The sequence below is a fragment of the Pipra filicauda genome, unplaced genomic scaffold, assembly GCF_003945595.2.
Source record: "Pipra filicauda isolate LSUMZ 115617 unplaced genomic scaffold, ASM394559v2 scaffold161_size1661140_pilon, whole genome shotgun sequence".
NCBI classification, from domain to species: Eukaryota; Metazoa; Chordata; class Aves; order Passeriformes; family Pipridae; genus Pipra; species Pipra filicauda.
In genome coordinates, this window is record NW_024104118.1 from 95539 (window position 1) to 119481 (window position 23943).

At 58.4% G+C, this 23943-nt stretch overlaps 3 protein-coding genes across 5 annotated transcripts; 2 read left to right on the forward strand and 1 right to left on the reverse strand.

The window, feature by feature from the left end:
• Positions 1 to 171: 171 nt before the first annotated feature.
• Positions 172 to 5599, reverse strand: STOML1 (stomatin like 1). 2 transcript variants are annotated; one of them, XM_027712253.2, is made up of 8 exons: positions 5386 to 5599; positions 5026 to 5279; positions 4678 to 4784; positions 4394 to 4543; positions 3746 to 3949; positions 2739 to 2967; positions 1960 to 2163; positions 172 to 1275 (listed from the first exon to the last, which is right to left on the reverse strand). In XM_027712253.2, exons 2-8 carry the CDS (start codon positions 5171 to 5173, stop codon positions 1073 to 1075), a joined length of 1245 nt encoding a protein of 414 aa, XP_027568054.2. In that variant the 5' UTR covers positions 5174 to 5279; positions 5386 to 5599; the 3' UTR covers positions 172 to 1072. The 2 variants fall into 2 exon arrangements, with proteins under 2 accessions (XP_027568054.2, XP_027568056.2); XM_027712255.2 differs by having other exon boundaries at positions 1960 to 2160; positions 5026 to 5598.
• Positions 5455 to 14099, forward strand: PML (PML nuclear body scaffold). Of its 2 annotated transcripts, XM_027712246.2 has the most exons (10): positions 5455 to 5670; positions 6417 to 6522; positions 7262 to 7829; positions 8482 to 9059; positions 9591 to 9643; positions 10098 to 10178; positions 10261 to 10459; positions 11081 to 11133; positions 12972 to 13128; positions 13214 to 14099. In XM_027712246.2, exons 2-10 carry the CDS (start codon positions 6471 to 6473, stop codon positions 13783 to 13785), a joined length of 2313 nt encoding a protein of 770 aa, XP_027568047.1. In that variant the 5' UTR covers positions 5455 to 5670; positions 6417 to 6470; the 3' UTR covers positions 13786 to 14099. The 2 variants fall into 2 exon arrangements, with proteins under 2 accessions (XP_027568047.1, XP_027568051.1); XM_027712250.2 differs by lacking the exons at positions 12972 to 13128; positions 13214 to 14099 and adding an exon at positions 11303 to 11932 and having other exon boundaries at positions 5614 to 5670.
• A 5116-nt stretch (positions 14100 to 19215) lies between these two features.
• On the forward strand, positions 19216 to 23258 carry ISLR2 (immunoglobulin superfamily containing leucine rich repeat 2). The gene is made up of 2 exons (XM_027712252.2): positions 19216 to 19418; positions 19925 to 23258. The coding sequence occupies exon 2, from the start codon at positions 19931 to 19933 to the stop codon at positions 22025 to 22027; it is 2097 nt and encodes a 698-aa protein (XP_027568053.1). The 5' UTR covers positions 19216 to 19418; positions 19925 to 19930; the 3' UTR covers positions 22028 to 23258.
• Positions 23259 to 23943: the final 685 nt, after the last annotated feature.

Sequence of the window (23943 nt, forward strand, 5' to 3'; positions counted from 1 at the left end):
GGCCACACAGCATCCTGCCAGCTCTTCCTCACCATTCCAGGACTTCATGTGTTCATCACAATTGAGCCTCCTTGACTGGCAGCTCCTCCCATGCTCTGGTCTCTGCCTTGGGGGAAACTGAGGCACGGGGGGTGCAGCCACATCTGCCTGCAGAATTCACGAGCCCAGCGCTGCCCAAGGCTGCACACCAGGTTTATTGTCCATCGAGAGTGGATAGAAAGGAAGCTTACAAAATAAATAAATATCTCTATATGCCTATATCCAGTCCCCGCCCCCTGTGGACACACCTCACAGCACACACGCAAAAGGATCTTGAAGCACAAATTAGCGCAATCACTAATTACAAACCGCTGTGTGGGGAAGGCAGGTCATCCCTTAAATTGCCACCTCTGCCACTTCCCCATAAGTGCCATAATCCCATCAGTGGTGCCACACTGGATCCCACTCCAGCCTGCTGGTGGCATCCCAGCCTGGTCCAGCCAGCCCTCGTGGCCCGTTTTGGCTGCCCACCCCATCCCATGGCTCCTGTCCTCAGCCACACTGTCCCCAAGCTCTCCTCCACACAACTGCTCAGCTCACACCCCTTCCAGTGAGATCCCTGGCCATGCACCAGGTTGTGGGGACACCAGGACATCAGTCTGTGCCCTGGTGGCACATTGGCCCAGGAAATCAAGGCCACGTTGGATGGGGCTTGGGGCAACCTGCTCTAGTGGAAGATGTCCCCTGCCCATGGCAGGGGGTGGAACTTTAAGGTCTTCCCACCCAAACCAGTCTGTGATTCTACGAAACTGGAAGCAAACTGGCGCATGGTGAGGTGCCAGCTGGTTCCCGTAACGTTGTAAGCAGGGGATGAAGAACAGAGGGAAAGCCAAGGACAAGGATGGGCAGCGGAGCTCAGCCTCAGTTTCCCTGCTCCGATGTTCACCCAACTCCCACAGCCTCCACAGGAAGGGCAGCAGGAGCTCCAGCATGGCAAGGCCCCCCACCACACAGCACGGTCCTCCCAAACGTCCCCACGCCTTGGCACACGGACAGAGACACAAGCACACAGACACGCGCCCACGCACACGCTCTATCGACGCTGCTTCATCGCCTTGACGAGCTCCTCCAGCTTCAGGGCCAGGTGCAGGTCACCTGTCACCTGCAGCCTCCCGCTCATGTAGGCACTCAGGGGGCGCAGGTCACCCAGAAAGAGGTCCTGAAGGTCCTTCTCTGACACTTGCAGGGTGACATCAGGAACGCCCTCGGGCACGCCACGGCAAATCCGCCCGCTGCCTGTAGGACACAGTGGGTGGGAGAGGGAGAAACAGTGGGTTCAGGATCCAGCCTTGATCCACCTGGTGTTTCCCTCCCCACATTTCATGAGATTTGAGATGGGCCAGATGACAGATGGGCCTCCTCCTGGCAGGGAGACTTTGGAGACAGGAGTCCTTACACCTTATGGAGATGAATTTCTCTTGTGTTGCTCCACCAATACCCTTTACAGTGGTCCACCTCCAAGCCCCGTCCTGCTTTTGCCATAACCACCAGGAAAACCACAGGCAACCATGCGGGGATGTATTAGGGTGCTGGAAGGACATCCTCCAGCATGGCAGGGGCCCTCCATCACTACCCCCTTGTGCTGGTGTCCTACGAGAGTCAACAACTCCTGAGGTCTCCAGGCCAGCCATGAGACCTTGCTGTCAATTTTCCATCAATACTCTATTTCTCAAAGAACATTCATGGTTTTAACCCAGAACAAATTATACTTTGGACTGCCAGGCAGCGTGGATTCAAGGTCATGGTCACCAAATTATGTCGCTCACCTGATGGGCCCCAAGGTGGCTTTCATGGAGGTACCAAAGGGGTTTGGTTTGGGACCTCTGATCACCAAGCTCAGTGGGGTTCACAGCATGCAAAGGGGGCACAGGAGCAAAACACCCTCACAGCTCCAACACAACAACCCCAAAGAGTGCTGACCTGAGGAGAGGTCTATGAAGTAGGTGCTCCAGGTGCCACTGGACAGGGCGATGTTGACCTGGTAGGATGCTCCCACCTGGCTGACCAGGGCCTCAGAGAGGACAGACTCCACCGCTGAGAGCAGCTCGTCTGCACTGGGCTTCCTCTGGGCAAGGAGGGGAGTGGTGGGAGGCTCCACCTCGTTCACCATCTCCACACTGTCTGCTGGGACAATGGCACAGATTAGGGGACACCTTTGTGTGGTGAGCCAGACCCACCAGAAAAGGTCTCCAGAGGAAAGAAACCCACTTATCCAGAAAGTCTCCAGCTAAGCAAGAAGAGGGCAACTGGTCTTGCCAGTTCCTGCTCCACTGTCTGCCATGGGTTACTCTTCCCTGGCTAACAGGGCGAGGAAAATTATCCCTGAAAAGTTAATGGAGCACCAATCGGTGCAGGGTTTCTGGAAAAAATCCACATGACTCTTGGGAAACTCAGGGTCAAGTTTGCCTGGTGGGAATGCTGAGATATGAGTTGGTCTTGAGCCCAGGGCTCCTGCAGATCTGCTTCTGCCCTTCCCAGTCCCTTCTCCAATGTCTTGTTGGAATGGTGGTGCTGTGCCATGTGCTGTATGGAGTTGTGCCCACAGCTCTCCTCCCTGCTACCAGCCTGTCTGTGCTGTGCTCGTAGGAGCATGACATCTCCCAGACTTTGACTCCTCTGACAAATAGCCAACGGACACAAAGGTCACCTGGCAGGAGGGACATGACCCAGCAGAGGAGCAGTGACCCAGGGTTGGTTACCTGCCTCCGGAGCGCCGGTCCCGCCGCCAGCCAGGGCCAGGGTGCTGCCGAAGAAATGGGCAGCCAGCTGCTGAATGGTGCCATCCAGCCCCTCCAGCCCCGGCACTGGTGGCACAGTGGCCGCAGGCCCCGCCAGGTTCTCCCGGGGTGGCTGCAGCACAGCCTCCATGCTCAGCTCCACCCGGTCCACCTCCAGGCCCCACGACTTGGTCATGTCATTAATCTCCAGCTGGAAGAAAGGGAGAGGTGTTGACAGCCTAGGCAGAGCTGGATATGGCCATGGAGACCACCTCCCCACCATGGCACCCCCAACCATCGGCATCCTATAGCTTGTGCTGCTGCTGCCCACCAGTGGGGTGTTACACCAGGCTCAATAGTCCTCCTTCTCCTCCAAGCTGTCAGCTCTCACATCCAAACCCTCCTCCCCCAGTTGCTCTCCCAGCTTGGAGGAGGCTGGGACAGGGGAGACAGCTCTGCCTTGTTCCTTTTTCCATAGTCCTTTTCCTTGCTCCCTTTTGGGCAACACATCCTGGCATGGTGCTCCACCAGGCAGTATCTCTGGCCTCCAAACCACCCCAGGCACCCCAGAGGTATCCCCCGGTCTCTTTTTACATCACCCCTTATAGACATTGAACCCACAAGATCTTGGCCTGGCCCAGGCTGACTGCAGGCAGGACTCACTGCCCCTCTGCCACTACCTTGTCCTTCTTCTCTCACCCAAAGCCCTTTCCAGTCTCCCTCCAGACATTTTCCTGATGGAGATAAGGAGGTCAAATCACAACACGTCAGCCTTTCTGTGCACCCAAAGCCCTTAGAGATCAGCCACAGAACTCTGGAGATCTGAAAATAATTGCTCCCTGCTAATCACCACGTTTTCCCAGCTCCGTTCCTTGTCCAGGTCTGTGGCCAGATAAGACTTTCAGCAGCTCCATCTTTTCCTTACTGTCACTTCGGCACCACGATCCCAAGGGTTTGGGTGTCCTGGGGGGCTCTGAGGCAGTCCTCACCAGCAGCTGCTCCCCGATCCTCAGCTTCTCCACCTGGATCTCACGGAGGCTCTTCTTCATCAAGGTCTTGGTCATGGCGTTCTGTGCTGTCATCCGGGTGGCCGCAATGAGGTCCTTCACCATCATGACGGACAACACGGGGTCCCACACCCGGAATTGGACATCGGCACCCATGGAGATGATTGCCCCATCCTTGGAGGTCACCTGGGGCAGAAAGGAGTCAGGATCTCTTCCGCTCTCCGCCCCATGGCCCAACCCTTGTGTGTAGATCCTGGGAGCAAAGGCATTCCCAGATGTCTTTGTTAAGAGGATTACTGGAAACAAAACCAATCCAAATAATTAATTTTCGGCTAGCTTGGATGGTGAGGACAGTTTCCAGCATGGGCTGTTATTTAAAGACATCTGGGAAGGGTAGGGACTGATGGTTTTGGGATGTCTCCAGCCAGGAACACCCTCTGAACAAGGCAAGAGGAGCTTTTTGACCTCAGGCAGGTGAGGACACTGACTACACAGCACCAGCTACAATGTCCCTGGCCTTGCCAGGAGGAGCTGAAAGCTGGGTCACCAAGGGCCAGACCATCCCAAAATCCACCTGCTCTGGGAATTTGAGAGCTACTTCTCTATCCCACCCTGAGGGATGGCAGTCACCTTGCAGGGGGGCACGTTGAAGGCCCTCGTCCTCAGATCCACCCGCTGCCAGTGGTCGATGAAGGGCAGCAGCAGGACCACGCCGGGCCCCTGAGGTGCCTGGATGCGGCCCAGGCGGAAGATGATCATTCGCTCGTAGGTGGGCACGACCTGGAACGGGAAAGTTTAGACCAGGGCGGAAGCAAAACCCTGGATCCTGCAACGCCAGGACCAGGGGCAGCTTGTAACTGTCCCCTTATGGAGGTTGGTTCTCATGCCACTCCTCACCTGCTTTCCTCACTTACCTTCAAGGCGAACCAGCCTGAGATGGGGAAGGTGACAACCATCAGCAAGAAAACCAAGGAGGTGATAATCCCATGGCAGATCCAGGACAGCCAACCCTGGGAGGTGTCTGCAAGATGGGTGAAAGGGGGATGTACCTGCTCCAAACCCCCCTGCCCTGCCCGTGAACCCCCATCCAAGCCCCTCCCCTCCCTGCACCCTGCACCTAGGGCAGCCAGCAGGGTGGGGGACACCCAGCCAGTGCCACACCCTACAGCACCCGGGGGCAATAGGGAGGAAGGCAGCAACTCCCCTCTCGGTGTGGGAGTCACCTGTGGTATTCCCAGCCATCCCAGGGGCTTGGGGCTCACCTATGGCATTCCCAGCTGGTCCCAGTGAGTCTTGCTTGTCTCTGAAGCAGAAAAAGCCCTTCTGGGCACCGTAGAACCCAATGCTGGACTGCTGGAAGCGGTCAAAGTCCCCCAAGGGAAGGGCTTGGTATCCCGAGCGGCTGAACATGGTGCTGGTGCCTCGCACAGGGCCTTGCTCTTGGTGATCCAAGGTGCTCCTCTAATCCTGGCTCCCTGCTGCCATCACAGCCATCTCCATCCCTGTCACCGTCTCCCTGCCGTGAGAGATGCAGCTGACAAGCCCTTCTGTAGTCACATTACAGGAGGACATTTGCTGGAAGAAATCCAATCCTTCAGGGGCTTCCCTGGCCGGAGTCTCACCCCAGCTGAGGTGCTGGAGGCTTCACATCCTCCCGGAGACCCTCTGGGCAGGAGCCGAGTTTGGAGGCAAAAGCTGCGACCCCGCGGTCACTGCTCACTTCGCACCCCCTCGGAGCCGGGGATGACCCCGGGGCGTCCTCGGCCGCCGGCCCCGTGGCCGCGGGGAGCGGAGGCCGCGCCGAGGATGCTGAGGGGAGGAAGGAGGGAGCCGCTATCGCTTCCTGGTCCGCTCGTCATGTGGCCGCTGACGGCACAGGGACGACACGGCTCATGGCTCACGGCTCGGTGAGTTGTTCCGGAGAGGCCCTGCCAGGGAAACGCTCCGCCGGCCGCGGGGAAGACGGGGGTCTCCATCACACATTCACACCATGGGGGGCTCCGCAGGGTACCCCGACCCCCCAGGAACAGGAAAGCGGGAAAGGTAGTTTTCCCAGGAATTCCTGCTCCGGCGTGGCCTTCCCGCCATGCCAAAGCCCCCCACTCTCCCTCTCGCCGGCTCAAAGGGTAGTGGAGATCCAAGAGCGGCGCTGCCGAGGGTAGGGGATGACAATAGTGAGGGTTTAAAGTCCCCCTCGGCTGAAGTGGGAGCCTGACACTGCCCCAGAGAGAGCAGCAGCTCTTGCAGCCGAGACAACACCCAGACAGCACAGCTCGGGGGTCCTACCTAACAGCTGGAGCTGTTCCTTTGCCATCCGAACCCCTCTCGGAGCCAGCATCCCCCTGGTGCCAACATCCTCCCGGTACCAGCATCCCCACCCCAGTACCAGCGTACCCCCGGTGCCGGCTTGCCCTCCCTCCCGGTGCCAATATTCCGCCCCAGTACCAACATCCCCCCCTTCCCTGCATTTCCGCCTCCCTCGGATTTTCCACCGGTACCCCCAGGCAGAGGGCAGGCAGAGGGTGGGAGCGGGGAGCCCCCATCTCACTCCTTTCCCACCCACCAGCTCCCTCGGTCCCTCCCGGCCCGGGCCGCCCCCCCCACCGTGCCTTCCCCGCCTTTTTCCCACCAGCTCCTCCTCCTTCCTTTCCAGCCAGGCTGAGGAAACGAAAGTGGACAGGGACGGCTGTCCCCTCTCGCCGCTCTCATGCCCGACAACCCCGTCGCGCCCCGGCCGCCCGGCCCCGGACCCCCAGCAGGTAACGAGGGGCTCCCCGCTTTCCTGGAGAGGGAGGCGGGATGGGGAGGAGGGCAAAGCCCGATCCAGAGTCTCCAAAAGGGACCTGCGGGCATTGCCTGCTTGGAAGGGTGCGTGTGTGTATTAGTTTTTAGGGTACAAAACCGTTGCAGGGGGGAGGTGATAAGTGGGGTACTGGCTTTGTTGGCGGGGGGGTTTCTGCCCTACCGGCCTGAGGGAGGGCTGAGGGGACGAGGAGTGGGGAAGGGGACACCTTTGGGGACAGGGCTTATGCCAACATTCCAGTGCTGCCTGGGAGGTTTTGCAGGAAACTTTGGGGACCGTTTCCAGGGTCCCCCCTTTTGCCTCCGCTGCTTTTCCCACTTGCAGAGCGGGAAAAGGCGGTAGCAGCAAAACGAAAATCGTTTGTCCCCACCCCCAGTCTTGAAATCCGAAAGTCCTGGAAAGTCCTGAAAGGGAAGGCGGTTGGGGAGGGTGGAGGAGGGCCTCCAAGAGCCTCCCACACAGAGGGTAGGCGGGAGCACAACCCTTTGCCTCCAGCGGAGAATCTCCCCGGGAGAGCACCTGGAGTGCTGCCACCCGCTCGCCCTCGGCAGGAGGGATGGAGAGGAGCCTCAAGCACACCCTGTGGCTCCTTCATCCCTCCCCTGCAGCAGTTGGGCAAAGTGGGATGCCCACAGGTGGGACTGAGCCTCCCAAACTTCCATCTCATGGAGGTTTTTTCTCCACATCCCACCTAGATGGAGACGGTGCCACTGCTCCCATGGAGACAAGATCCCAGCCGGATACACCTGTGTGCTCACCTCCATCCCACCCTCCGGCGGTGGAAGATGACTTCCAGTTCCTCCTTTGCGAGGGCTGCCGGCAGGAATCGCCCAACCTCAAGCTCCTCACCTGCCTCCACACCTTGTGCCTGGGTTGCCTGAGCGAGAACAAGCCCGTCGGGCAGTGCCCCGTGTGCTGCACGGCCATCCCGCAGGCCAACGGCATCCCGGACATGGACAACCTGCTCTTCACCAACCTGCAGGCCCGGCTGAGGGTCTACAAGCAGATCACCAGCCCTGGTGGTCCCAATTGCAGCCGGTGCCGGGGCGAAGCGGCCCTGGTGTGGTGCTGCGAGTGCGAGGAGTTCTTCTGTGCCAAGTGCTTTGAGGACCACCAGTGGTGGCACAAGAAGAAGAGTCACAGAGTCAAGAAGGTGGAGGAGCTGCGTGCTGAGTCAGCCCATCAATTCCTGGAAGACACCAGGAAGTCTTGCAACCTTTTTTGCACCAGTTCCAGTCACCCCGACCAGAGCCGCGTCTGCAGGTGAGAGTGGTGCCTTGTTCCTGCATCCCATCCTGTCCCAAGGGCTTTGGGGCTGCTGCTCCAGGAGCAACCCTGCCAAAGGGGTTTCATCACCTGCCTTTGGAGAGGAAAAGCTGCAACCCTGGTGAGACCCCAGGCAGGAGCAAGTTGTGATAGGGCTGGGGGGAATCACATAGAGCTGAGCCAGCGGAGGTTTAGGTTGGATATTAGGAAAAGAACCCGCCCCCAGAGGGTGGTTGAGCATTGGAACAGGCTCCCCAGGGCAGTGGTCACGGCCCCCAGGCTGCCAGAGCTCAAGGAGCGCTTGGACAATGCTCTCAGGCACATGGTGGGATTGTTGGGGTGTCCTGCACAGGGCCTGGAGTTGCACTTTGATGATCCTTGTGGGTCCCTTCCAGCTCAGGAGATGCCATTCCATGAGTGTGTGTGCTATGGGCTTGTCAGGAGCCCGGGAGGAGGGAGGGCAGCAAAGGAGGGTTGAAGGCCCAGGCTGACGGGCGCCCCTGCAGCTGGTGCAGTGAGGCAAAGCCCCCGTGCCTCAGTTTCCCTGGCACTGTCCCTCGGGCAGGGGCAATGGTGCCCAGGGCAGCAGAGCTGCTTTTGCCGCCCCAGTGCCGTGCCGGCTCTGAAGGGCGCTCCTGTTCCCTGCCAGCATCTACTGCCAGCAGTGTGAGAAGGCGCTGTGCTGCTCGTGCGCGCTGCTGGACAACCAGCACTCGCAGTTCAGCGACATCTGCAGCGAGACCCAGCGCAGGCAGGAGGAGCTGAGCTCCATGGAGCGGGAGCTGCGGCGTCGCCGGAGCGGCTTCGAGGCCACCTACGCGTCCCTGCAGGGCGAGGCCGCCCGGCTGGAGGAGGCGCAGCGGGAGACGCGGGAGCTGATCCGTCAGCGCGTGGAGCAGCTGGTGCGGCTGATCCGTCAGGAGGAAGAGGAGCTGTTGGGGCTGGTGGAGGCGCGTCAGGAGCAGGGCCGTCGGGAGCTGGCGCGGGAGCTGCGGCACGTGGAGGGGGTGCTGCGGCGGATGGAGGCGGGCGAGAGGCTGGTGGAGAAGATGAGCCTGTACGCCACGGAGCAGGAGGTGATGGACATGCAGCCCTTCATCAAGGGCTCGCTGCAGGAGCTCCAGCGGCTGAAGCTGCCAGAGGCCATGGACCGAGGGCAGCCTGGGGACTTATCCGAGTGCAGAGCCAGGCTGCAGGTGCTTGTGGAGCGTGTCACAGGGCACCCAGGTGAGGAGGACTTGCCATGGGGATCAGATAATCATGGGATAGTTGGGGTTGGAAAGGACCTTAAAGCCCATCTCATTCCACCCCCTGCCATAGGCAGGGACACCTTCCACTAGACCAGGTCACTCCAAGCCCTGTCCAACCTGACCTTGAATGCTTCAAGAGATGGAACATCCACAACTTCTATTCTTCCACTTCTTCTGCTCCCTGCAGCAGAAGAAGCCCAGATCCATTCCTGTGGGTCCTTATTTCCACTGGGGCCAAGCTTCGCTCCTTTGCTTATATGTCCAGAGCCCCTTTCTGGTCTCCCACCAGTCTAACAGGCTCTGGTGATGATGATTTTTGGGTTACCAGAGTCTCCTAAACCCTTGGGCCATGCCAGACCAAAAGGCTGGGAAAGGGAAGAGAGACCAGAGCTGCCCCTTCTTTGCTGCAGCTGTCAGGCAGGTTTTTCCCAGCTTGGCTGCTGCCAGGGCCAGGTGGGAACTCTGGAGGCTCCAATTCGGGATCTCAACCCTGCTCTCTCCATTGCAGATACTGAATCCCAACCTGTACCCGTGGTCGAGGTGGCCCTGGAGAACAACCTGGTGAGACATCAGTGTTTCATCCCTGTGTGGTGCCATGTGGGGAGGCCTCCTGCATCAGCCAAAACATACATTCTCCCTTCCTCTGATCTTTTGCGAGGGTCTACCTTCCCCTCCCCAGCCCGTCAGTCCCATTTTTTAATCAACAGCAAACCCCCTGGCAATGTTTCTGCCTGGACAGAGAAGAACCTACATTGTAGCCATCATTTTCCATTACCCAGGCATTTGCCTACCCCATCCCACTTCTCCAAGCCTGCTGCTTCATCCCTCACTTTCCGCAGGGAAAACCACAACTGTAGCACAAACCTTTAGCCAAGCCACAGGGCCAGGCTGTCCCTCAGTTTCCCCCCTCCTGAGGATGTTTCTGCCCCCCACGCTGTCTGGGGACACCCCAGCCCTGCAGGGGGGTCAGTGTTCTCCGGGTCCACCCTAATGCTGCTCTGTGCTCTCTCCACAGCAAGATGATCAAGTCTGGCCCAAAAACCAGAGCACTTTGCCCACCTCACCCGCCAACCTCAAGGATGTGCATGTGGACAAGGTAAGAACCATCCCAGCCAGGCAGGAGCCCTTGGGAGTTGCCACCCCGGCACCTTCCACCGCCTGTGCTCTCCCCTGTCCAGGCTCGCCCTGTCCCCTCATGGCACAAGAGGATGTTTCACTGCAAAGAAAGGGGCAGCCAGATCTCTCCCAAAATACTGAAGCTGGAGTGTGATGACATGCCAGGCCCCAGTGATCCCAATTCAAACCAGAGGGATTTCCGAAGGGAGCCCGGCACCTCCATGCCCGGACGGAACTGCAGCAGCAGCACAGATGATGCAGGTGGGGGCCATGAATGTTGCCCTCCTTGTTATCCCATATCTTTCTCTCCATTATGGGGGTCCATTCCCAGCCTCTCTGCACCCCCAAGCACTCAGAGCCTTGGCCAACCTCCCCTGGGTGACAGAAGCAGAGGGTGGGAGCTGCTTCCTAGGGAATAAATACAACAGCAGTGCTCGGGGCGGACATGGATGCTCCATCCAGCTCCATGTCCCATTTTCAAGGTAGCCAAAATCCAAGCTTAGGGAAGAGTGCATCAGCAGGGAAAGTGCAGAAAGGCTCCTCTGCCTCCTGCTCCAGGAGTAGTAAATTTTCCTGGAGCAACACCCACTGTAATTCTTAGGAAAACACATTTTCTTCCCCGAGCTGAGCCAGCCCCACTGCATCCCGCAGTGAGGAATCCTGGGATCAGCTCTGCAAACAGGATAGAGGATGAAATGCACCTTCTGAAGAGGCTGGTGCAGGATCCATGGGGTGAAGCAGCAGTGGAAGGGTTGCCCCCACCTTGGGGTGCATCCAAAGGCTGGGTGGTTCATGGTCCTGCGGCAAAACTCAGGAGAGTCGATCTGGTGGCATCCAAAATCACAGTCTTGGAGCTTCAGCATCCTCCTGTTCCTTCCACAGAAATCACCAGCATCGTCATCGGCAGCTCGGATGACAGCGAGGAGGACACGGTGGTGAGTGTAGTGCCAGACCTCCCTCCTTGAGCTGCGCTGCCGGAGAAGAGGCGGCCGCACCCCGTCGTCTCTGGGTGCCTTTCCCTTTCCTCCAGCTGTGCTTGGAGCCAAGCCTTCTCCTTCCCAGCAGCACCCAGAGACCTGCTTATGGTTTTCTCTTCCACTTCAGGTGCTCCCAGGTGGCAGGGCGTCCAGGTCATCCCAAATCTAGTTCTCCCAGGCCAAGACCTTTGCTCCTGGTTTTTCTGGAGCAGCCGTAAACCCCGCCTTGGTCTGCTCTGAGGTGGGATCCCCCGAGGCAAACCTTCCCAGTTGGTCCTTGTGGCTTCCTGAGAGGTGGTTCTCAGCTTAAAACCAATCAATTTGGATCTAAAAATCAAATTTGTGAGTTGAATGTAGCATCTGTGCTCTCAGAGTTCATCGGCCCTGTACCAACACGGGCTGAGATGCTCCCGGGAGCCACTGGAGCAGGGATGGACCACCTGAGCACCCCCAGAGGGACACTGCACAACTCTGGTGCTGCAAACTGGTGTGTGGCAACCAAATGGCCTTGGCTGAGGTGGTGAGATGATCCAAAGGGGGGGATCCTTGATGAGATACCATCACGAGTAGGGGATCCCCTGGGAACCAGAGGCAAGTGCGGCTGATTTGGGATTGGGAATTGGGGTTGGTTTTCCGATACTGGCTTAATGAGGGGTGAACACCTTTTTTTTTTTTGTATAAACTAATGCAGAATCTTTTCTTGCTCTTTCAATAAAGCTGTTCTCAGATTAAACCCCAGCCACTGCTGGCTTCCTTATTCATTTCCTCCTGTCCTGTTTTTCCTGGCTCCTCTGATTCCTCTCTAACAAAGGGAAAAAGAGAGTTGTGGGGCTAAAACCTGTCCCCAGTCCCTGCTAGTGGCAAAAAATCCCAAGGCTGGGGCTTTGGGGGATGCTAACAGCTTGCTGGGAGAAATCCCTGAGTGCACCAGGTGTCGTGTAGTACGATGTGGATTTAAGGGTGTAGCAAAGACAGGTGCCAGGGGTAAAAATCCCACATTCCCTGAGCTGAGGAGCCTGAAGTTGTCTGTTCAGCCATGTTTCCACCACTCCTGGGCTGCGGGTGGAGTTGCAGAGAGCTGGTGTGGAGGGAGATGGATGTCCCATCGCTGCAGGATACCCAGGAAAGAGGTGCAGGATTGTCCTGGGGGGAAAGAGGGAAGGAAACTAAGGTTGGAGCCTCTTGAATGTGTTGCTGTCCTGCTCCTCCTGTAGGGAGATACTCACTGTGGGTGTCCATCCCTGCTGATGCTGGGCAGGGGCTGGTGGTGTGGCTACTTTTGTTCATCCTTGGGAAGCATTGCTGTAGGCACTGGATCTGCTGAGCCTGGAGAGGCCCTAAACCTCCTTCTGACCTGATCCAGTCTTCCTGATCCAGTTTCCTCTAGACACCAACAAGATCTTTAAGTATCTCATGGAGTGAGGTTGCTCAGGCATGTTTATGTCCCTCTGTGATCTGCATCCATACGAGATGAACAGCAAGGGACAGCAATCCCTGGACCTGTGTGTTAGTGCCTGCATCCCGACCCTGCTCAGGACAAGCTGGATTCAGGGCTCTGCTCTTGATCACTTGTTTCTGACCCTGTTTTTGGGCTCTCAACAGGACTCCCCATGGCCAGCCCACTCCAGACACAGGACACACCCAGTGCCAGGACATCACACCTGTGGTTTTTGTGGCATTGCCACAAGCAGATCCCTGTCCCTGGCCAATGGTCCTCCCAGGGGTTCTCCTCATGCCTTCCCAGCCAGGTCCAAGCAGGCAGATTGTACTTGGATCCCTTCTCCAATCTCTTGCAGGCCTTCAGCGAGGCCAAGGACAGCAAGAAGCCCTCCAGCCCCACATGGTCCAGAAGTGGCACCTCACCCCACAACAGCACTGGCCCCACCAGCCCCTTGGATGACAGGTTGGAGCCGGGTGCTTTGGTGTTCTTCAGCCTGAAGGTTGATCCGAGAAGTGAGCATTGCCCTTCCCAGGGGCTGAGGGGCAGAGAGGGGCCTCCCCAAACACTTACTCCAGCCCCGTCCTTTCCCCTCCGCAGCCCAGAACATCATGGAGATGGCAGCAGTGAATGGAGACCATTCCTTCAGGACGCTGATCCAAACCCCCGAGTCAGTGCTGGCACTGCTCCCCGAGGGCGTGCCCTTGGAGGTGGGGGTGCAGTACCTCCTCTGGCACCTCTCCCTGCTCCCCGGACCCATCCTCATCATCTGGAACTTCTGGGGACTGGAGCTGCCCGCTCTCTTTAAAGCCCTGGCTGCCACGGGCAGGAAAGTGGACTTCTGCCATGTTGTGTGTGGTTACATGGATATGTTGTCCTTGGTCAAGGACAGGGTGCCCCAGGCCCCTTCCTACAGGCTGAATAACTTGCTGAAAAGGTACCTGCAGCAGCGACTCGGAGAAGGCGCCCTGGCCAAGGCCAAGGCCTTGCAGAATCTTTGGGGAGCCCTGGCACTCCCTGTGAGCCTGGATATGGAGATGATGCTCAGCCACCGCAACGCACAGAGCTACACCCTCCTCTGGCCCTTCGTGCAGGAGAAGCTGCTCACCAAGAGGGCGGCCAAGGTGCTGGCACAGCGCAACCTCGTCCTCCGGGATCTGGAAGAGGAGTGAGCACAACCGTGGGGTGAGCTGAGCTGGCCAGGTCTCAGGTTAACTGCACCACAGATGCAGGGATGCAAGGATGCTCACCAGGAACACAAGGATGCTCACCAGGGAGGCAGGGATGCTCACCAGGGGTGCAAGGTTGCTCATAAGGAATGCAGGGAAGCTCTCAGCAGCATTAAACAGGACTCCCAAACCTTCTCTGCTCCCAGCATTGGGCTTAAAAGGTTCAGGCCCCTGGGCCAGCTCTAGGGGGAAGAAATAACCTAATGGAATTAACGTCCTTATAAAATAAATGACACAACACAGGCAAGTGCAATTTACTGGGGCATCTTTCTTCCTCCTTTTTCCAGCCAGGCAGGAGGGGAGATGCTTGGCGTTCTCTTCACCCTGCCTTGCTCCCCTCCCCTCAGGACTTCCCCCCCCACCCCAAGGCCGGATGTGGCCCTGGTGACAGTCGGAGGCGGCCACATCGGGTGTCCCCGAGCAGGGCTGTGTGTGACACGGCAGTGAGGGGCACATGCCACCAGGTGTCCTCTTTGTACAGCCGCACACGGGCTGGAGCGCCGGGGCTGGCGCCGTCCTTGGGGCACTCACACTCACTGGTGCTCACACTCACGTGCAAACACTCGTGCACGCTCACATGTGCACACTCACATGTGCACGCTCACATGTGCACACTCACATGTGCACACTCACATGTGTACACTCACATGTGCACACTCACATGTGCACACTCACATGTGTACACTCACACTCCATTGTGGACATAAACTCACTTGTGCACTCACACACTGTTGCACACTCACTTGTGCACACTCACCCTCCCTGTTGCACTCTCACACGTGCACTCACGCCCACTTGTGCTCGCTCACACCCACACGTCTCACACCACCCGCATCCCCAGGGCCCACCAGTGGTCCCTCCTGTGCCTGGGGGGCACCGTGGCCGTCACTGAGGTGTCTGAGCTGCTGTGCTGGGCACAGAGGGAGAGGGGTGGGAGGGGTGGGCAGGTGCTCTGGGGGGCTTGAGCTGGGTGAAGGTGGACAGGAAAGGTGAGGGTGAGCAGGGAAGGATGAAGGTGGACAGGGAAGGGTGAAGATGGACAGAGAAGGGTGAAGATGGGCAGGGAAGGGTGAAGGTGAGCAGGGAAGGATGAAGGTGGACAGGGAAGGGTGAAGATGGACAGGGAAGGGTGAAGATGGACAGGGAAATGTGAAGATGGACAGGGAAGGGTGAAGATGGGCAGGGAAGGTGAAGGTGGACAAGGAAGGGTGAAGATGGGCAAGGAAAGGTAAAAGTGGGCAGGGAAGGTGAAAGTGGGCAAGGAAGGGTGAAAATGAACAGGGAAATGTGAAGATGGACAGGGCCGGGTAAAAGTGGGAAGGGAAAGTGAGGGTGGGCAGAGAAGGGTGAGGGTCTCCCCTCCAAGAGGGTGATAGGGGAGCTGCCAGGCTTGGAAAACGGGGGATACAGGGAAGGAAAGTGCCTCCCATCTTCTGGGAACCCCCAGGGAACAAACCATGTCCTGGACACAGCGATGAGTTATTGTTGTTACAGCAGTGATCCCAAAGGAGCCGGCACGTTGACACACAAGGCTTGTCACCAAATTCACCGTGAGGATCCTCTGGTGGCTGCTCGAGGGTTCTGCGGGGGATCAGCCTCTCAAGGGGCACAGGCAGAGGGCAGAGCCCATCTGTCTGCTGTCACCGGCCTCATCAAAGCCTGGTAAAACAATGACGGAGCCAATGGGCTGTGGGAGCAGGATTAGCTGTTTCTCTTGCCTTGAGCTGCGGTAAAGCTCATTCATCCCGCCAGAAAACGGTCTCTCACTGTGAGGGGAGCAGAGCAGCACCCAACAGCCCTCAAACCCTGGAGAAAAGGGCTTTGAGGGTTCCCCAGAAGCCCCGCCAGCTTCCATCTCCAACAGGAAGCTTTGACACTGGTGCAGACCTCCCTTCCACCCAGAGCCGCCCTGTGAAAATCCTCCTCCCAGGAGGACTCAGAGCCTCTCTGGGTTTTCTTAGCCCAATAAATAACTTCACTGAATTAAGCGAACCTCCTGAAATGATATATATTATCCTGCTTGCTTGATTGGCTGTTATTAATAATGCATTGCTCAATCTAAACCATTCATAAAACGACTCCCCGCCAGCCCCAAGCAAAGTGCTCTGGGACTTAGGAGGGGGAAAAAAAAAAGGCAAGAAAGAGAAGCATAAATCCTTTCTGGTTATGAAAACAGATTTCTTCCCCCAACAATCATGCAAAACTAATTAGAGCCAGAGGGCTGGTTCCTCTGCGTTGATTGTGCCCTGCGGGATCGCTGAGGTCTGCTGGCCAGGGTGGGGGAAGTCTAGTGCAGAGGAGGGTTCGCCTCTGTGAGCCTGGGAAAGGTCACCTGGATTACATTCCTAATAAAAACATAACTCTACTATCACCTGAACAGGTTTGCATCCCATGGAACATCAAGAGAGAGGACGGGTCGGTCAGGACTCTTGAATATTTGGAGAAGTGGTGAGGCCAAGCTGAGGAAAGACTTTCCTAGGTGGAAGGAGAAGCCACATTGTCTCTGGCCAGGCAGGTCCTGCAACCAGGATGCTCCCAGGGTGGTGGTTCATGTGTTCACCTGATCCTGGGGGAGCTGGAGAAGCCAGGAGAGCCCAAACTGGTGGCTTGGCCTTCTCCTTCTGAAGTAGGCAATGTCCCTGACCAGTGGGAGTTGTGTCTCTGGAGCTGCGATGGCCAACACCAGCCCCTATGTGCCACATGTTTAGGAGCACAATGAAACTTGGGGTGCCTGGGGCTGAGGCGAGGTGTGAGAAGGAGAAGTGGGCAGCTCCAGAGCCTGCTTTTCCATCCATCCACCCACTTACCCATCCATCCATCCATCCATCCATCCATCCATCCATCCATCCATCCATCCATCCATCCATCCACACATCTATCTGCTCATTTTCCCTCCCTCCCTCCCTCCTTGGTGCTCCCATCTGACTGGACTGCAGAGCCTCCAGAGCACTGTTGTTCCTCCCTGTTCTCAGCCCACGGGAAACTGAGGCACAAATGGTGACATGAACCCCTTGTGTCAGCTGGGAAGGGGTGAGTGGGGGTCTGGATGGATGGTGTATCCCATGCCATGCTGCTTCATGCTCCGATGCCCTCCCAGGTGTCTAGGTGAGGGTCTGGCCCTCAGGAGCATGGGGAGGGATGTGTATCTATCTTGTCACACGTGCCTCATCCCTGACCCATTTCTAGCACAACGTGAAATGTTCCTGAAATGTTGCCACTGTATCTAGGACACTTGGGTTCCTTCCTCTTGCATGATGGATGAAGGCATCATCCATCCCTTCGGAAGAGCTCAGCGGAGCGCCGTGGATAGCAGCCAAATCAGAAAACGAGTGTCCTCTCCTCACTGGTCACATTCTTGTGGCATTTGAACTCCCTTCCATGCTCCTCAAAGCAAGTTTTCCATCCCTGTGTCTCCCATCTGAGCTCTGCAGCCATGGGGCAACACCAGCATGGGCTAATCCATGGTCCTGCAGCCCCACAGCAGCACGGGGAGCTTGGGATGTGGAATAACCTGGGTGAGGAGCAGGGTGGGTCTGTTTGGAGATACTGAGCCCACAAGTGCTGCCCCACTAACCAGAGAACTCCCTACTGTGGGGCTCAGGAGAGAGTGACAGCCCACGGGTGTTCAGAAAGTGAGCAAAATGAGGGGAAAACGCCTATAAACCACAACTCCAAATGCCTGATGCTGTAATTCCCTGAGCACGGGTGCTTGGGAGTGTCACAGTGAGGGTGAGGACATGCTGGGTGACCAGCCAGCCACAGGGGTGGGATGGGGATGAGTCATGACTCAGCTCCGAAGATGCTGAGAGCACCATGGCCGTTCAAACCCTTCTCCAGCAGGAAGGGAGACATGGAAGTGCTGCCCTGTGGATGTATCCACTGGATTTGAAGCGGTGCCTCCCTTCTGTGTGGCCCCTCAGCAGATCAGTGTACCAAGGTGGCCTTGCCCATCTGCTCGGGACAGTTCCCTTGGACCATTCCCAGAGTTTTCCTTGCGGAGTGTTGGTTGAGTTGGGCCAAATCTGTGCTGGGCAGCAGGTGTCAGGTTGGGGGGCTTTGGACACGGCTCCTGGGAGGATGGGAGCCATCATCGAGGATCAAATCTGACATTTTGCTGTCAAGCAGCTTGTGCTCTGTCCCTCCAGTCATCACCCCCTCTCCACTCCCTCCTCCCTCTCCTCGTCCTTGGAAGAACACGCCCATCCCGTGGCCTCGGGGCTGGGATGCGAGGCCGAGCTCCCGCGGAGGGAGAGGTGGCCGGGCTTTTACTACTCCTGCGAGCAAGCAGAAAGGCGGCAGGGCCCCCTCTCAGATCCCCGGGGGTCCCCACGCCTGAAGCTCCCCGGGATGTGCCAAGTCCCCGTGGGGAATGGGGAAGGGGCGGTAGCTGCAGCTCTAGGCGGGGCCGCTGTCTGTCGCGACAGAGCCGGGTTGGAGACACCGGGAGGAGTGGACTGACCCATCCGAATCCGTGATGAGTCCGCCTCGGCACCCCCCGGCAGAGCTCCCAGAGAGGAGAGGATGGAGAGATGCAGGGGGGAAGGGAGGGATGGCGGGAGACAGGAATCGATCACGCTCCCAAAATCAATGGTTTCTCGATGAGAGGGGCAGGACCGAGGGTGGAGGGGGAGAACAGCCCCACACGTCGAGGCGAAACCACGAGGGGAATAGAGGGCTCCCTGCGCCTTTCCAAGGGGCTGAAACCTTCGGGAGGAAGCTGCGAGAGAACGGTCCCGTCTTGGGGACCCCCGGCAGCCCCCGTGTATTTCTCTCCCCTCCCATCTCCTAACCCCCTCCGTGTTTAAAAGCGCTTTGCATTCAACGAGCGCCGAGCGACGGGACCGGCTGGCACACGCCGCTCATCGCCCGTGGAAATACCGCATGGATCGGGCGTGGGGGGATGGCAGCACAACCCGGGGACCGTGGGCGGGAGGGTCCAACCTCCGCATCCCCGTCCACAAGCGCTCCACAAAGGGCTGCGACCCCGCGATGTCCCGGGAGGACGGGGGTAGCCGTGTCCCGCATCCGCCACGACGGCATTTCGGTCCCTCCGGGGGGGCACCGGGGAAGTCAAACCGGCGGACGGGGCTGGGGGGGGCTGGATGACGCCTGCTGCCAAGCGCGCGGAGTTGTATTCGTTGCTCTGCCGGGTGGGTGTTTATTTTGGTTATTTTGAATTTTTTAGGGGGGGTAGGAGGGTGCCGCGCCCGTCGCGGGAGCAGCCGGCCCCGTCCTCGCCGCAGGCTGGCGAGCGGCGGCGGTGGGTGGGTGGTGGGATGGGAAAGGGGTGGCGAGGAGGGAGGGGGCAGCCGAGCGGAGGGGGAGGCTGGCAGAAATGCTAATTCCTCCCTTTCGCTGTCGCCTCGGCAGCCCAGTGCCCGTACGGCCCCGCTCCGGCTCACAGCTCAGCCCGGAGAGGTGCGGGGGGACGGGTGGGGTCCCCCCGCCCCTCACCGTCGTGTCCGGGCTGGCGGAGGCTCCTCCGTGCCACAGGGACGGGGGTCGGGAGGAGGATGCGGAGGGCCGGTAACGACGAGGAGAAGGGCTGCGTGTTGCTTAACGGCACTTAGGAGCGGGTAAGGTGCGGGGTCAGCCCCGGTGCGGTGCGGGAAGTGGGGGAAAGGGGCGAAGGAGGGAGTCAGAGAGAGTGGAAAACAGGGAAGGAGAGAACTAGGGAGGAATGGAGGTGGGAGGGAGAAAAGTGGGGACAGGAAAGATGAAAGAAAGGAAGAAAAAAAGGAAAAGGGAAAGAAATAATTGAAAAAGGAGAAATTAAAGCAGGGAAGAAAGAAAACGAGATTTAATTAATTTTTGAGGGTCTGGGGGAAGGAAAAGCCTAATCAAGACGAGAAAAAGAGAGTGAGAAGGATGGGAAGAGCTGGATGGGAAAGGGAGGAAAACGAGCGAGAAGGGGAAGAGGGGATGAGCACGAGCGAGGGGCGAGGGGGCGGCAGGCGGGGGGAGCCGGGTACAGACAATGGGGCGCGGCCCCGCCGCCGCCTCCCGCCGGGCGGGGACCGGGGCCGGGAGCGGGGCGGGGACGTGGGCCGGCAGCCCTGAGACCCCCTGTATCCCTTGGCAGGGGGAGATGGCCCCGCTGCTGGCCCTGTGGCTAGTGGCCCTGCTCGGCTTGGCCCGGGCGTGCCCCGAGCCCTGCGCTTGCGTGGACAAGTACGCGCACCAGTTCGCCGACTGCGCCTACAAGGACCTCCAAGTGGTGCCCACGGGTTTGCCTTCCAACGTGACCACCCTCAGCCTCTCGGCCAACAAGATCACCTCACTGCAGCGGCGTTCCTTCGTGGAAGTGACCCAGGTCACCTCCCTCTGGTTGGCACACAACGAGATCCGCTCCATCGAGCCCGGTGCCTTCGCCATCCTGGTGCAGCTGAAAAACCTCGACATCAGCCACAACCAGATCGTGGACTTCCCCTGGCAGGACCTCTACAACCTCAGCGCTCTCCAACTGCTCAAGATGAACAATAACCACATGGCTCTGGTACCTCAGGGGGCTTTCCACACCCTGAAGGACCTCCGGTCCCTCCGCATCAACAACAACAAGTTCACCACCCTTGCTGAGGGGATCTTTGACTCGCTCAGTTCCCTCTCCCACCTGCAGATCTACAACAACCCCTTTGAGTGCTCCTGCAAGCTCCAGTGGTTGAAGAAGTGGATGGACAGCACACTCATCTCCATCCCTGAGAAGGACTCCATCACTTGTGCCCTCCCGGAGCAGCTCCAAGGAGTGCCGGTGGGGAAGATCCCGGATGTGCAGTGCGCCTCGCCCACGGTGCAGCTCACCTATTACCCCAACCTGGACACCACTGAGCTCTTTGATGGCTTCACCCTGACACTGCACTGTGCCGTGACGGGCACCCCACTGCCCGAAGTGAGCTGGAAGATCCGCACCTCCAGCCAAACCCTGGAGCTCAATGGGAACCCGAATGAGACCGCTGGGAAGGACCAGTCCAAACGGGACCCTGAGCGCTTCTTGGTCTTCAAGAATGGCACCTTGGTGATTCCCCACCTGAGCAAGAGGGAAGAAGGCACCTACACCTGCCTGGCTTCCAATGAAATGGGGAGCAACCAGACCTCTGTCAACGTGGCTGTGGCAGGCACCCAGAAATACCCACTGCAGCCCGGGAGGGACCCACTGGGGGGTAAAGCACAGCCAGGTGACAAGAAGCCTGGGGCCAAGGGAGCGAAGAATAGCGTGCTCACACCAGATGAGAGGAGCAAACCCCTTGGTCCCACCCGGCAGAGCCAACCATCCTTGGCAGCTGGGACAGAGTCCACGGGAGACGGGCAAATCCCTTTCCAGCTGCCACCCTTTGAGAAGAAGTGTGGCTCCACACAAACCAGCAAGTACATCTCCAATCACGCCTTCAACCAGAGCGGCGACTTCAAGCAGCACACGTTCGACCTGGGGGTGATCGCTCTGGACGTGTCAGAGCGCGACGCCCGGGTGCAGCTCACACCCACCTACACGCAGCCCGAGAAGGTCCACCTCAGGATGCTCTACCTGTGCCAGGAGAGCAGCAAGGGCCATGCCTTGGTCCAGTGGTCCAAGATTGAAGAAGGGGTGAACTCGTACTGGTTCCAGGGCTTGAACCCCGGCACCAACTATTCCGTGTGCCTCACCTACCTCGGGGAGGACTGCCAGGTCCAAGTGGTCTTCACCACCAAAAAAGAGATCCCCTCGCTCATCATCATCGTGGTGGTGAGTATCTTCTTGCTGGTGCTGGCCACCTTACCCCTGATGGGGGCCACGTGGTGCCACCTCCTCTCCAAATACCAAGGGAAGACCTACAAGCTCATCATGAAGGCCCAGAACCCAGACCAGATGGAGAAGCACATGGCCGCTGACTTTGACCCCCGTGTCTCCTACCTGGAGTCTGAGAAGAACTACAATCCCAGCGAGGTAGGGGAGGCAGAGGTGGAGGAAGAAGAGGAGGAGGAGGAGGATGAAGAAGGAGGCAGGTGGAGGAGGAGGAGAGAAGCCGAAGGGGCTCCGGAGCTGGAGCGAGAGGAGAGCGTGGCAGCCAGCTCCATGGCGGAGTCACAATCCAAAGCCAACGGCGAGGAGTTCGAGGTGCGCTCTGAGTACAGTGACAAGCTGCCGCTGGGCGCCGAGGCTGTCACCATCTCCCAGGAGATCAACGGCAACTACCGGCAGCGGCCCCGCTGAGCCTCCCCACACCCCCTCCACCCCCACCTCGGCCCCACCTCCTCCCCGGTCCCCAACCCCCGTTCCTCGCGGGGCATCGCTGCTGCTTTTACTCCGAGGAAAGACGGGAGTATCCTCAGCGATGCCTGACCCTCCTCCTCCTCCTCAGACGGCAGGACCCCGGGGATGCTCAGTGCCGGCGGGACGCGCTTCCTACGATTTCGTTTCCATTTTGGGTACCGGCAGTCCTTGCTCCCGGCTTAGCGACAACAACGATTCGCGGTCCCCTGGTCGCCTCTGCCCTCCGCTCGCCCCATATTTTCTTTCCCCTTAAAGGAAAAAAACGAAAAAAAAAAAAAAGATGAAAAACGGGTCAAAGAAAAAAACCCGATTTCCCAAAACCTTTTTCCCTGGAATTGGTTCAGTCCCCAGTGGGTCCCCTCCGCTCTTCGGTCCGGTCCCGCCGCTCCCTCGGTCCCCGGTGAGTCCCCTCTGCTCCCCGGTCCGGTCCTGCCGCTCCCCGCTCTGGCCCCGCCGAGCCCCCGTGCGAACCCCGCCGGAGCCCGGAGCCGTCCGCACCGCTCCTCGGCGTCATCCTCCCCGCGCCGCTTCCCGGTGGATGCCCGCCGCGCCTCGGTCCGGTCCCCGCCGCTCCCCGGTGGGTGCCCGTCGCGCTGCGGCGCATCCTTTTTTTCCCCGGTGGACACCGGTAGGTGCCGAGATTCCCCGGTCTCTGCCGCTTCCCGGCGGTGCTCTCCGCTCGCCGGTGCGTCCCGGGGCTCCCCGGTTCCTGCCGCTCCTGGGAGGTGCTTTCCATTCCCCAGTGGACACTGGAGGTCCCCGCTCCCTGCCACTCCCGGGGGTCCTCTCCGTCCCCCGACGGGTGCGGGTGCTCCCCGCGCTCTCCCCGTTCAGCACTCGGAGAGACCGGACAGCTCCGCGCCCCCCGCCCGCACCCCGAGGTGGCGGGGGCGTCCCGATCCCCCCTCCCCGGTCCCAGCCCCGGTCCCGGCAGGGCCCCTCGATGTGTTTTGGGTAGAGTAGCCTTGTAGCCAAGTGTCTGTGCCGTAGACGCGCCCGCGCTGCTGGCGGGCGGGCGGGCGGGCGGGGTCCCGGTCCCGGGAGGCGACGGGTCGCCGCCGCCGCCACCCCCAGCCCCACTCCCCGCGAGCCCCGGCGCCGGTGAGAGCCGCGGGCGCCCTTCTACGAGCTTCTGTCTGTGAAAGAGTCAATAAAAGGGATTGAAAGTGGAGACGGGTCTGTGCTCGATGGGGACGAGGGGGAGGTGGCGCCCGGTGCCCCCCGTGTTGCTCCCGGTACAGCCCAGTGCGGTCGAGGGGACACCAAGGAGGTGGCAGACGGCGCAGAGACACGTCGCCACAGCTACCAGCAAAGCACCCACACACATTATAAATATATATATTTCTACCCATAAACCGTGCACACATGCAGTACACATAGTATATTTCTGTATATACATATTATATTTCTGTATATACATATTATATATAAATTCACGCACATAATATGTATATAAGTACTCACGCTGTATATACACGCACACACTCCTTTTATACATCCACACAGGACGTATAAGCACAAATAATTGTTGTAATCACTGTACTATGCCTTTACACACACTACACACTTTGTATGTACGCGGTGTCTACACACATTATAATTATACATAAATTCAGTGTACATAGGAAAATAAAATAACCCAAATATATTATATACCGTTTAGACATACTGTCTATAAATTCGCTATATAGAAAAATGCAAACAATATTTTCCCCTGGCGCACACATCCCATACACACATGTGGAGTAAGAATATATGCAATATATATATACACAATGAATCTAATTTATATAAGCTCTGTGTATCTATAATAAGTGTGCTCAACATATGTACAAATACATGCTAAACGCCCACAC